This window comes from Chiloscyllium plagiosum, unplaced genomic scaffold (assembly GCF_037043375.1).
Source record: "Chiloscyllium plagiosum isolate Xiang-an unplaced genomic scaffold, Cpla_swu_hap1 HiC_scaffold_31, whole genome shotgun sequence".
In the NCBI taxonomy this organism is placed as follows: domain Eukaryota; kingdom Metazoa; phylum Chordata; class Chondrichthyes; order Orectolobiformes; family Hemiscylliidae; genus Chiloscyllium; species Chiloscyllium plagiosum.
The window spans coordinates 200856-213141 of NW_028270169.1; the positions used below are offsets into that span (position 1 = coordinate 200856).

General features: G+C 43.6%; 1 protein-coding gene across 3 annotated transcripts in view; it reads right to left on the reverse strand.

Moving 5' to 3' along the window:
- Nucleotides 1–12286, reverse strand: part of LOC122561888 (integrin alpha-E-like) — a 397374-nt gene that overhangs the window by 182157 nt on the left and 202931 nt on the right. For all 3 annotated transcript variants that reach the window (XR_006315137.2, XM_043714220.2, XM_043714221.2), the window contains 2 exons: nucleotides 7664–7794; nucleotides 6382–6524 (listed from right to left, as the gene is read on the reverse strand). Coding sequence is in view for 2 of the 3 variants with exons in the window: in XM_043714220.2 (XP_043570155.2) it covers nucleotides 6382–6524; nucleotides 7664–7794 (274 nt within the window). In the remaining variant the exon portion in view is untranslated. The remainder of the gene's footprint in view (nucleotides 1–6381; nucleotides 6525–7663; nucleotides 7795–12286) is intronic.

Consider the following 12286-nt stretch of genomic DNA (forward strand, 5'->3'; position numbering starts at 1 on the left):
TGAGATCTAACCTTGCTAATCACTCTCCCATGGGGAACCTTGTCGAATGCCTTACTGAAGTCCACATAGGTCATATCTACCATTCTCAATCAATCCTCTGTTACTTCCTCAAAAAAATTAAATCAATCAAGTTTGAGAGACATGATTTCCCACGCATAAAGCCATGTTGACTATCCCTAATCAGTCCTTGCATTTCCAAATACATGTACATTCTGTCCTTCAGGATTCCCTCCAACAACTTGCCCACCATCGAGGTCTGGCTCACCGATCTATAGTTCCCTGGCTTGTCTTTACCGCCCTTCTTAAACAGTGGCACCGCGTTTACCAACCTCCAGTCTTCCGTCACCTCACCTGTGACTATCGATGATACAAATATCTCAGGTCTTCCTCTTCCTCTTTTTGCAGTTCTGGTGTGCTGCAGTGTGTTGTGGCCCTTTTGAATAGTGTCTTGATGCAACTTCGTTTGTGTGTATTGGTGTGGTTGTTTTCATAGCATGGCACTCATCCACAAACTCCATCAACAAACTTTTAGATCTGGTCTATCCTTTTCCATTCACTATTTTGAAACTAATAGAATTATGGTCACTGGTCCCAAAATGCGCCCCCACTGACCTCAGTCACCTGCCCTACCTTATTTCCCAAGAGTAGGTCAAGTTTTGTTTGGAAAGTTAAAATCCCCTACCATAACCACCCTATTATTCTTACAGATAGCTGAGATCTCCTTACAAGTTTGTTTCTCAATTTTCCTCTGACTATTAGGAGGTCTATAATACAATCCCAATAAGGTGATCATCCCTTTCTTATTTCTCAGTTCCATCCAAATAACTTCCCTGGATGTATTTCCAGGAATATCCTCCCTCAGCACTGCGTAATGCTATCCCTTATCAAAAACGCCACTCCCCCTCCTCTCTTGCCTCCCTTTCTATCTATCGTGTTGTATTTGTATCCTGGAACATTAAGCTGCCAGTCCTGCCCATCCCTGAGCTATGTTTCTGTAATTGCCATGATATCCCAGTCCCATGTTCTTAACCATGCCCTGAGTTCATCTGCCTTCCCTGTTAGGCCCCTTGCATTGAAATAAATGCAGTTTAATTTATTAGTCCTACCTTGTTCCTGCTTGCCCTGACTGTTTGACTCACTTCTGTTCTCAACTGTACCAGTCTCAGATTGACCTCTTTCCTCACCATCTCCCTGGGTCCCACCCCACCACCTTACTAGTTTAAATCTTCCTGAGCAGCTCTAGCAAATTTCCATGCCAGTATATTAGTCCCCTTCCAATACAGGTGCAATCTGTCCTTTTTGTACAGATCACTTCTACCTCAAAAGAGATTCCAATGATCCAAAAATGTGAATCCTTCTCCCATATACGAGCTCCTCAACCATGCATTCATCTGCTCTATCCTCCTATTCCTGCCCTCACTAGTTTGTAGCATCAGGAGTAATCCAGATAGTACTACTCTCAAGGACCTCCTTTTTAAATTCCTGCCTAACTCTCTGTAATCTCCTTTCAGAATCTCAACCTTTTCTCTTGGTTCTAATGTGGACAGTGACCTCTTGCCGGCTCCTCTCTCCCATCAGAACATTCTGCACCCTCTGAGACACCCTTGATCCTGGCACCAGGGAAGCAACATACCATTCTGATTTTTCGCTGCTGGCCACAGAAATGTCTGTCTGTACCTCAGACTAGAGGATCCCCTAACACAATTGATCTCTTGGAACTCGACCTACCCCTCGTTGCATTGGAGCCAGTCTCAATACCAGAAACTTGGTTGTTCATGCTACGTTCCCCTGAGAATCCATCACCTCCTACATTTTCCAAAACAGCATATCTGTTTGAAATGTTTATAGCCACAAAAGACTGCTGCACTAGCTGTCTACCTCTCTTACCTTTCCTGGAGTTAATCCATCTATGTGACTGTATTGAGACACAAAGATTGGTAGAGTAGCAGATAGTGAAGGGGACTGTCAGAGAATACAGCAGAATATAGATCGATTGGAGAGTTGGGCAGAGAAACGGCAGATGCAGTTTAATCTGGACAAATGTGAGGTGAGGTGATGCATTTGGGAAGGTCCAATTCTAGAGCAAACTATACAGTAACTGGAAAAGTCCTGGGAAAAATTGAGGTCCAGAGAGACCTAGGTGTTCATATCCATTTGTTCCCTAAAGGTGGCAACACAGGTCAGTAGAGTGGTCAATTAGGCATACAGCATGCTTTCCTTCATCGGACAGGGTATTGAGTACAAGAGTTGGCAGCTCATGTTACAATTGCATAAGACTTTGGTTCGGCCACATTTGGAATACTGCATACAGTTATGGTAGCCACATTACCAAAAGGATGTGGATGCTTTGGAGGGTGCAGAGGACGTTTGCCAGAATGTTGCCAGTTATGAGGAGAGGTTGAGTAGATTAGGATTATTTTCATTGGAAAGACAAAGGTTAGGGGGAACCTGATTGAGGCCTACAAAGTCATGAGACATGTAGACAGGGTGGATAGCAAGAAGCATTTTCCCTCAGAGTGGAGGACTCAATTACTAGGGGGTCATGAGTTCAAAGTGAGGGGGAAATGTTGCGGGCACCTTTGTGTGGAAACTTCTTCACACAGAGGGCGGTCGGTGACTGGGACGCGTTGCCAGCAGAGGTGACAGTGGCGGGAATTATAGCGTCATTTAAGATGTATCTAGACAGATACAGGAATGGGCAGGGAGCAAAGGGATACAGATCCTTAGAAAATAGGCAGCATAAAGGGACTGTCAAAGAATACAGGAGGATATAGATAAACTGGAGAGTTGGGTGGAAAAGTGGCAGATGGATTTCAATCCAGACAAATGTGAGGTGATGCATTTAGGCAAGACTAATTCTAGAGCGAATTATACAATGAACGGAAGAGCCTTGGGAAAAGTTGATGGGCAGAGAGCTCTGGGAGTGCAGGTCCATTGTACCCTGAAGATTGCTGCACAGGTGGACAGAGGGGTCAAGTAGTCATATAGTATGCTTGCCTTATTGGATGGGGTATTGAGTATAAGAGCTGGCAAGTCATGTTAAAATTGTGCAAGACATTGGTTCGGTCGCATTTAGACTACTGTGTACAGTTCTAGTCGCCACATTACCAAAAGGATGTAGGCACTTTGGAGAGGGTGCAGAAAAGGTTTATGAGAATGTTGCTTGGTATGGAAGGTGCGAGCTATGAAGAGAGGTTGAGTTTGTTTTCATTAGAAAAAAGGAGATTGGGGGGGTGGGGCCTGATTGAGGTCTACAAAATCATGAAGGGTATAGACAGGGTGGATAGAGATAAGCTTTTTCCCAGGGTTAAGGATTCAATAATGAGAGGTCATGCTTTCAAAGTGAGAGGTGGAAAGTTTAGGGGGATACACGCAGCAAGTACTTTACACAGAGGGTGGTAGGTCTGGAACGCATTGCCAGCAGAGGTGGTAGAGGCAGGCACGGTAAATTCATTTACGATGCATCTGGACAGATGCATGAGTAGGTGGGGAGCAGAGGGATGCTTAGGAATTGGGCAACAGGTTTAGACAATAGATTTTGATCGGCTCAGGCTTGGAGGGCCAAAGGGCCTGTTCCTGGGCTGTAAATTTTCTTTGTTCAGGTTTAGATAGAGGATGTGGGTCAGTGCAGTCTTGGAGGGCTGAAGGGCCTGTTTCTGTACTGTAATTTTATTTGTTCTTTATCTGCACTCAGAGGACATGCCAGAGAGCTCATCCACTGAGGCAATATGGGTAGAGCTCTAAAATAAGATGGGTGCAATGACAGTGATGGGATTATATTATAGCCCCCCCCCCCCGACAGCTCATAAGACATTGAGGAATTTCCCCAATATTGACTGGAACTCCCTTAGAGCAAGAGGCTTAGAAGGGGCAGAATTTACTAAGTATACCCAAGAGGGTTTCTTTAAACAGTGTGTGGATAGTCCAACCAGAAGAGAGGCCATACCAGACATTGTATTAGTCAGGTTACTGACCTTTCAGCATTTTAGAAACAGTGATCACAACTCCTTAAGTTTTAAGAAAGCGATGAATAAGGATAAGTCAGGATCTTGCGGGAAGGTAATAAATTGGGGGAAGAGCAAATTACATCAGTATTAGTCACGAGCTAGGGAGTATTAATTGAGAGGAGCTATTATCAGGCAAGTCCACATTTAATATGTAGGAATTGTTTGAAGATCTACTGATGAGAGTTCAGGGCCGGCAAGTTCCAGTAAGGAGAAAGGACAAGGATGGCAAGGTAAGGAACCTTTGGATAACAAGGGAGCTTGTGAATTTAGTCAAAAAAGAGAAAACGCAGCATATGTCAGGTTTAGGAAGCTAAAATCGGACATACAATTGATGCATATTTGGAAAAGCATGGCCAAATTAGGGACAGTCAGCATGTCTTTATGCATGGCAGGTCACATCTTACTAACCTGATAGAATTTTGAGGAGGTAACCAAGGTATTCAATGAGGATAGAGGAGTGGATGTTGTCTATATGAATTTTAGTAAGGCTTTTGAGAAGATCCCTTTTGGTAGGCTCAGCCGGAAGATTAAAATGGCTTGGTCATAGAAGGCAGAATGAAGTGATAGAAGGATGTATTTCAGGCTGGAGGTCCATAACTAGTGGTGTTCTGCAGGGATCCTGTAATGGGACCTCTGCTGTTTGTGATATATATATTTAAATGACTTGGATGAAAAGGTAGATGGGAGGGTTAGTGTGTTTGCAGATGATACAAAGATCGGTGGAGTTCTGGACAGTGTAGAATTTTGTTAAAGGATACAGATCAGTTGCAGATATTGGGGGAGAAATGGCAGATGGAGTTTAATCCAGGCAAGTGTGTTGTGCTGCACTTTGAGAGATCTGATGTTAAGGAAAAGTATAGAGTTAATGGCAGAACCCCAAACAGCATTGATGTACACATAGATCTTGGGGTTCAAGTCCATATCTCCCTGAAAGTGGCCACCCGAGTAGATAGGATGGTATAGAAGGCTATGGCATGCTTTCCTTTATTGATTGGGGAATGGAATACAAGTGTCAAGATGTCATGTTGCAGCTTTATAAGACTTTAGTTAGGCCACACGTAGATTATTGCGTTCAATTCTGGTTGACACGTTACAGGGAGGATGTGGAGGCTTTGGTGAGGGTGCAGAAGACAAGCAGAACTGCACACAGTGCCAAAAGAGGCCTCACCAATGTCCTATCAAACCTCAACATAACTTGCCCCCAACTACTATATTCAAAAAGTCTGAGCAATGAAGGCAAGTACGCTAAATGCCTTCTTAACCATCCTGTCTATCTGTGATGCAAATTTCAAAGAACTATATACCTGAACCCCTAGGTCTCTGTTGCTTTTCCAGCAACACATTTTTAGCTCTGATCTCCAGCATCTGCAGTCCTCACTTTCTCCTCATTGTACAACACTACCCGGGGCCCTACCATTAATTATATTAGTCCTGCCTTTGTTTGTTTTACTAAAAGGCAATACCTCACATTTATCCATATTATACTCCGTCTGCCATTCCTCAATCCATTGACCCAATTGATTAAGACCTCTTTGTAATCTTACACAGCCTTCTTCACCATCCACTATACCATTAATTTTGGTGTCATCTGCAAACTTACCAACTTTGCCTCCTAACTTCTCATCCAATTTCCCCAGAACATTGGAGGCTGAGGGGTGACATTATCGAGGTTTATGAAATCATGAGGAGCATGGATATGATGAATAGCCAAGGTCTTTTTCCTAGGTTGGGGACGTTCAAAACTAAAAGGGCATGAGTTTAAGGTGAGAGGGGAAAGGTTTAAAAGGGAACTGAGGGGCAATCTTTTCACACAAGGGGTTGGGAGTATATGGAAAGAGTTGTCAGAGGAAACAGTAGATACAAATAGTTACAACATTTAAAAAGACATTTGGAAAGGTACAGGAATAGAAAAGATTTAGCGGGATATGGTCCAAATGCAGGCAAATTGGACTAGTTAAGTTTGCGATACTTTGTCGGCATGGACAAGTTGGACCGAAGGATCTGTTTCTATGCTGTATGACTGTGACTTTATGACGAATTTTCCTAAGAATTAACTGCAAGAAATTTCTGTTCATCCAGTACTGGAGGTTGGTTAAGCAATAACACAAGAGTCAAGCGAGGTCATGGTGAGATAGAGCTGATTATCATCAGCGCACATTTGAAAACAAACATTATGCCTATTAAAGATGTAGCCAATGGACAAAGAAATAGGAAGGGGCCAACAATTGATCAATGGAATACCAGAAGTAACAGTGTAAGAGCAAAAAGGTGAAACTATTGTAAGTGATTCTTTGGCTACAATGAGATATGTAGAATACCAGATAATGGTGATGCTGACATTCGAGTCTACATTTTACTATCATTAAGGCATTACCTAATGATGCAAATTTTGATTGAGCAGTAAAACACACAGAAACTTGGATAATTTTCTCTTGCTCATGGGAAGTTGTGAAGGACAAAGGCACCAGCTTCGGAAAAAATGTAACATTGGTCCCAATGTTGATAACTGGTCTTGAGCTGTAAAGAATGATCATTGTTTGTTAAAAACATCATAACTCGTTAAAATCACACAAATTTAAAATCTTAATTTAAAAACCAAAAGAGCTGTAAATGCTGGAAAGCAGAAACAAAAACAGAAATAGCTGGAAAATCTCAGGAGATCTGTCAGCATCTGTGCAGAGAAAACAGAGTTAACGTTTTGGATCAGCGACCCTTCTTTAGAACTGTTCTGAAAGAGGGTCACTGGATCCGAAACATTAACTCAAATTTAAAACCTGTTGTTTTCTTTAGAAAGGGGCCAGACTGAATGCCAGACATAACATGTTCAACTGAACCGATTTGTGGCTTCTATAGGTACAGGTCTGACTGCAGGGCTTCATAAATTTCCTCCACAACATAAATTACTCTGTAAATTGTATTTCTTTCCTAGTTGCTCCCAAATCTAACAGACAATGTTATGCACACCACATTTATTATTTGTATATCTCAGGAAGATTAAGACCAGGTCAGAGAGAAATTACAAGTAAAGGAGGAAAAATATTTATATTGGCAAAAAAAGTTAACGAATAAAGGGAAGCAGTAAATATAGTTAGGCATACAAATTTAGATTAGATTACTTACAGTGTGGAAACAGGCCCTTCGGCCCAACAAGTCCACACCGCCCTGCCGAAGCGCAACCCACCCATACCCCTACATCTACCCCTTACCTAACACTACGGGCAATTTAGCATGGCCAATCCACCTGACCTGCACATCTTTGGACTGTGGGAGGAAACCGGAGCACCCGGAGGAAACCCTGTAATGTTAGGTTGCATTACAGTGCTGTGTGGCTAATGTTATGGTGCTATGCGCCAAATGTTACAGTGCTAAACCTTCAACTTGATAATGCAATATCTCTAACATTACAATCCTGGTCTCAATATAGTATCTTATGGCTCTAATATTAAAGGTGGAAGCCTCTAACATTACAATACTCTCCATTTCATGTTAAAATGTCATGCCCTTCTAATTATGTTAGAATAATATTTGCATTTTCCAAAGGCTTTTAATCTTTTTTTCCTTTCTAAATAGTTTTGATCAGTGTTATATAACAAAATACATGAAGACAATTAAACGGTCTGTTAGAACAAGATGTTGTATTATATATGGCTACATACCTGAGCACAACAACATTGTCTTGTGCACCAACTGTTATGTCAAGAATCCCATCAGTATCAACATCAGAAGAACCAGCCACTGATTGTCCAAAGTATAAGGGTTCAAGCAGAACATCCTTCCCACTTATTCGCTAGACAATTTAAAGATTAAATTGTCAGAAGTGTCAACAAATTAGATCATTTCTTTTAACATATCATTTCCAGAATAAAGTCAAAAATCACACAATACCAGGTTATAGTCCAACAGGTTTAATTGGAAGCACACTAGCTTTCGGAGCATCACTCCACCAGGTGGTAGTGGAGGGCTCAATCCTAATTTATAGCAATTTATACAATTTATAGCAAAAGATTTACAGTGTGATTGTAACTGAAATTATACATTGAAAAATTGATTGTCTGTTAAGCCTTTCATCTTTTGGAATACAGTGATAGTTTTACTTCTTTCAAGTGTAAATCACAAAACCTTTTTTTTTTAAAAAAGTTGCATTCTCAGGTTAGCTGTTTACAATGGTGATAGCTAGACAATATGTTGAAGGTGGTAGCCCTGTGATCTCTGTCTATGCCAGGATGTTTAGATTGATTCTAATCTATAAAGAGAGATAACCGAGTTCTAGATGAATTCATGCAGTTATTGAGCAAAGTACAAATTCACCCCACAAAATATATGTGTGCATGTGTGTCTCTGTCTGGGTTGGGAGCGAGAGAGAGCGCGAGAGCGAGAGTGAAAGCGTGAGAGAGAGAAAGCGCAATGGTGGTCACCTGTAATGTGACATGAACCCAAGGTCCCGGTTGAGGCCCTCCCTATGGGTACCGAACTTAGCTAACAGCCTCTGCTCGGCCACCTTTCTCTGCTGCCTGTCCCAAAGTCCACCTTGATCTGACCAAAGAACACACCCGTGAATTAAACACACTGATCAGAACTTTGGATCCAGTCCTTCAGAGTTCCCTACGCACCCTCATCCCACGTACTTCTCGTGTAGGCGACTTCTACTGCCTTCCAAAAAAGGTACACAAAACCTTCCAAAAAAGGTACACAAAGGTACACACACCAGGATATCCCATCGTTGTCGGGCAATGGGACCCTATGTGAGAATCTCTCCGGCTATGTGGAAGGCATCTTGAAACCTATCATACAGGGGATCTCCAGCTTCTGTCGCAACACTACGGATTTCTTACAGAAACTCAGCACCCACGGACCAGTTGAACCGGGAACATTCTTCGTCACAATAACATTTCTGCAATCTACACTAGCATCCCCACAATGATGGCATCACGGCAACAGCCTCAGTACTCAACACTAACAACTGCCAATCTCCAAACACCATCCTACAACTCATCCGCTTTATCCTTGATCACAAAGTCTTCACCTTTGACAACCAATTTTTCATCCAGACATACAGAACAGCCATGGGGACCAAATTTGCACCTCAACATGCCAACATTTTTATGCATAGGTTCGAACAAGACTTCTTCTCTATGCAGGATCTCCAACCAAATACATTGACGACATTTTCTTCCTCTGGACCCAAGGTGAGGAGTCACTGATAAAACTACACAGTGACATCAGCAAGTTTCATCCCACCGTCAAACTCACCATGGACTACTCTCAACTATCTGTCTCATTCTTGGACACATGCATCTCCATCAAGGATGGACACGCCAGCACCACACTCTACTGCAAACCCACAGACAACCTCACAATGCTACACTTCTCCAGCTTCCACCAAAAACATATTAAAACAGCCATCCCCTATGGACAAGCCCTATGCGTACACCAGATCTGCTCAGATGAGGAGGGACGTGACGGACACCTGGATGTACTCAGGGATGCCCTCATAAGAAGGGGTACGATGCCCAACTCATCGATTGCCAGTTTCGACGTGCCACAGCAGGGAACCGTAACGACCTCCTCAGGAGACAGACACGTGCTGCAACCGACAGGGTACCCTTCGTTGTTCAGTATTTCCCAGGAGCTGAAAAATTACACCATGTTTTTCGTGACCTGCAACACATTATCAATGAGGATGAGCACCTCGCCAAGACCTTCCCCACACCTTTAAACAACCGCCAAACCTCAAATGGATCGTTGTTCGTAGCAAGCTGCCCGGCTCTCAGGACAACTCCATACAATCCTGTCACGGTAGACGCTGCAAGACGTGTCAAGAGTGTGGACATGGATACCACCATGACGCGTGGGGTCACCACCCACCTTGTACATGGCATGTACTCAGACAACATTGGCTGAGTCACGTTGTCTATCTCATACATTGCAGGCAAGGATGCCCGGAGGCATAGTACATTGGGGAAACCGAGCAAAGGCTACGACAACAGATTAATGGGCACCGCACAACAGACAGGAGTGTTCATTCCCAGTTGGGGAACACTTCAGTGGTCCAGGACATTCGACCTCGGACCTTCAGGTGACCATCCTCCAAGGCGGACTTTGGGACAGGCAGCAGCGAAAAGTGGCTGAGCAGAGGCTGATAGCTAAGTTCGGTACCCATAGGGAGGGCCTCAACCAGGAACTTGGGTTCATGTCACATTACAGGTGACCACCATTGCACCACATACACACACACACACACCTTCTCACTCTCACAACCCCCAACCCAGACAGACACACACGCACACAGACAGATAAAGACCCACATGCACACATATGTAGACAGGCCAACAAGAGGTGAGGCCATACTGGATTTGGTTCTGGGTAACAAACCAGGCCAGGTGTTAGAATTGGAGGTAGGTGAGCACTTTGGGTCAGTGACCACAATTCGGTGACTTTTACTCTAGTGATGGAGAGGGATAAGTGTGCACTGCAGGGCAAGAGTTATAGCTGGGGGCAAGGAAATTATGATGCGGTGAGGCACGACTTAGGATGCGTGGCTTGGAAAAGTAGGCTTCAAGGGAAGGGCGCAATTGAGATGTGGAGCTTGTTCAAGGAGCAACTATTGAGTGTCCTTGATAAGTATGTACCTGTCAGGCAGGGAGGAAAGGGTCGTGTGAGGGAGCCGTGGTTTAATAAGGAATTGGAATCCCTTTTTAAAGGGAAGAGAGCGGCCTATGTAAAGATGAGGCGTGAAGGTTCAATTGGGGCGATTGAGAGTTATAAGGTAGCCAGGAAGGATCTGAAGAGAGAGCTAAGAGCAGCAAGGAGGGGACATGAAAAGTCCTTAGTTGGTAGGATTAGGGAAAACCCAAAGGCTTTCTATAGGTATGTCAGGAATAAAAGAATGACTAGGGTAGGAATAGGTCCAGTCAAGGTTAGTAGTGGGAAGTTGCGTGTGGAGGCTGAAGAGATTGGGGAGACACTGAATGAATACTTTTCGTCAGTATTCACTCAGGAACAGGACATTGTTGCCGATGTGAATACTGAGTCACAATTAATTAGAATGGACGGCTTTGAGGTATGTAGGGAAGAGGTGTTGGAAATTCTGGAAAGGGTGAAAATAGATAAGTCCCCTGGGCCTGATGGCATTTATCCTAGGATTCTCTGGGAAGCAAGGGAGGAGATTGCAGAGCCATTGGCCTTGATTTTTATGTCCTCGTTGTCTACAGGAATAGTGCCAGAAGACTGGAGGATAACAAATGTGGTTCCCTTGTTCAAGAAGGGTATTAGGGATAACCCTAGTAACTATAGGCCGGTGAGTCTCACTTCTGTTGTGGGCAAAGTCTTAGAGAGAATTGTAAGGGATAGGATTTATGAACATCTGGATATAATAATGTGATCAAGGATAGTCACCATGGTTTTGTGAAGGGCAGGTCGTGCCTCACAAATCTTATTGAATTCTTTGAGAAGGTGACTAAGGAGGTGGACGAGGGGAAAGCAGTAAATGTGGTGTATATGGATTTTAGTAAGGCGTTTGATAAGGTTCCCCATGGTAGGCTACTGCAAAAATTACGGAGGTATGGCATTGAGGGTGAGTTGGAGGTTTGGATTAGGAATTGGCTGGCTGGAAGAAGACAGAGGGTAATAGTTAATGGTAAAGGTTCATCTTGGAGTGCCGTTACTAGCGGTGATCCGCAAGGATCTGTTTTGGGACCATTGCTTTTTGTCATTTTTATAAATGACCTGGAGGAGGGGCTAGAAGGTTGGGTGAGCAAGTTTGCGGATGATACGAAAGTCGGTGGAGTTGTTGACAGTGAGGAAGATTTTGTCAGGTTACAGCGGGATATAGATAAGCTGCAGAGCTGGGCAGAAAGGTGGCAAATGGAGTTCAATGTGGGGAAGTGTGAGGTGATTCATTTTGGTAAGAGTAACAAAAAGATGGGGTACTGGGCTAATGGTCGGATACTTGGTAGTGTGGATGAGCAGAGGGATCTTGGTGTCCATGTACACAGATCTCTGATAGTTGCCACCCAGGTAAATAGTGCGGTGAAGAAGGCATATGGCATACTGACTTTTATTGGTAGACGAATTGAGTTCCGGAGTCCTGAGGTCATGTTGCAGTTGTATAAGACTCTGGTGCGGCCGCATCTGGAATATTGTGTGCAGTTTTGGTCGCCATACTATAGGAAGGATGTGGAGGCACTGGAACGGGTGCAGAGGAGGTTTACCAGGATGTTGCCTGGTATGGTAGAAAGATTGTATGAGGAAAGGCTGAGGCACTTGGGGCTGTTTTCATT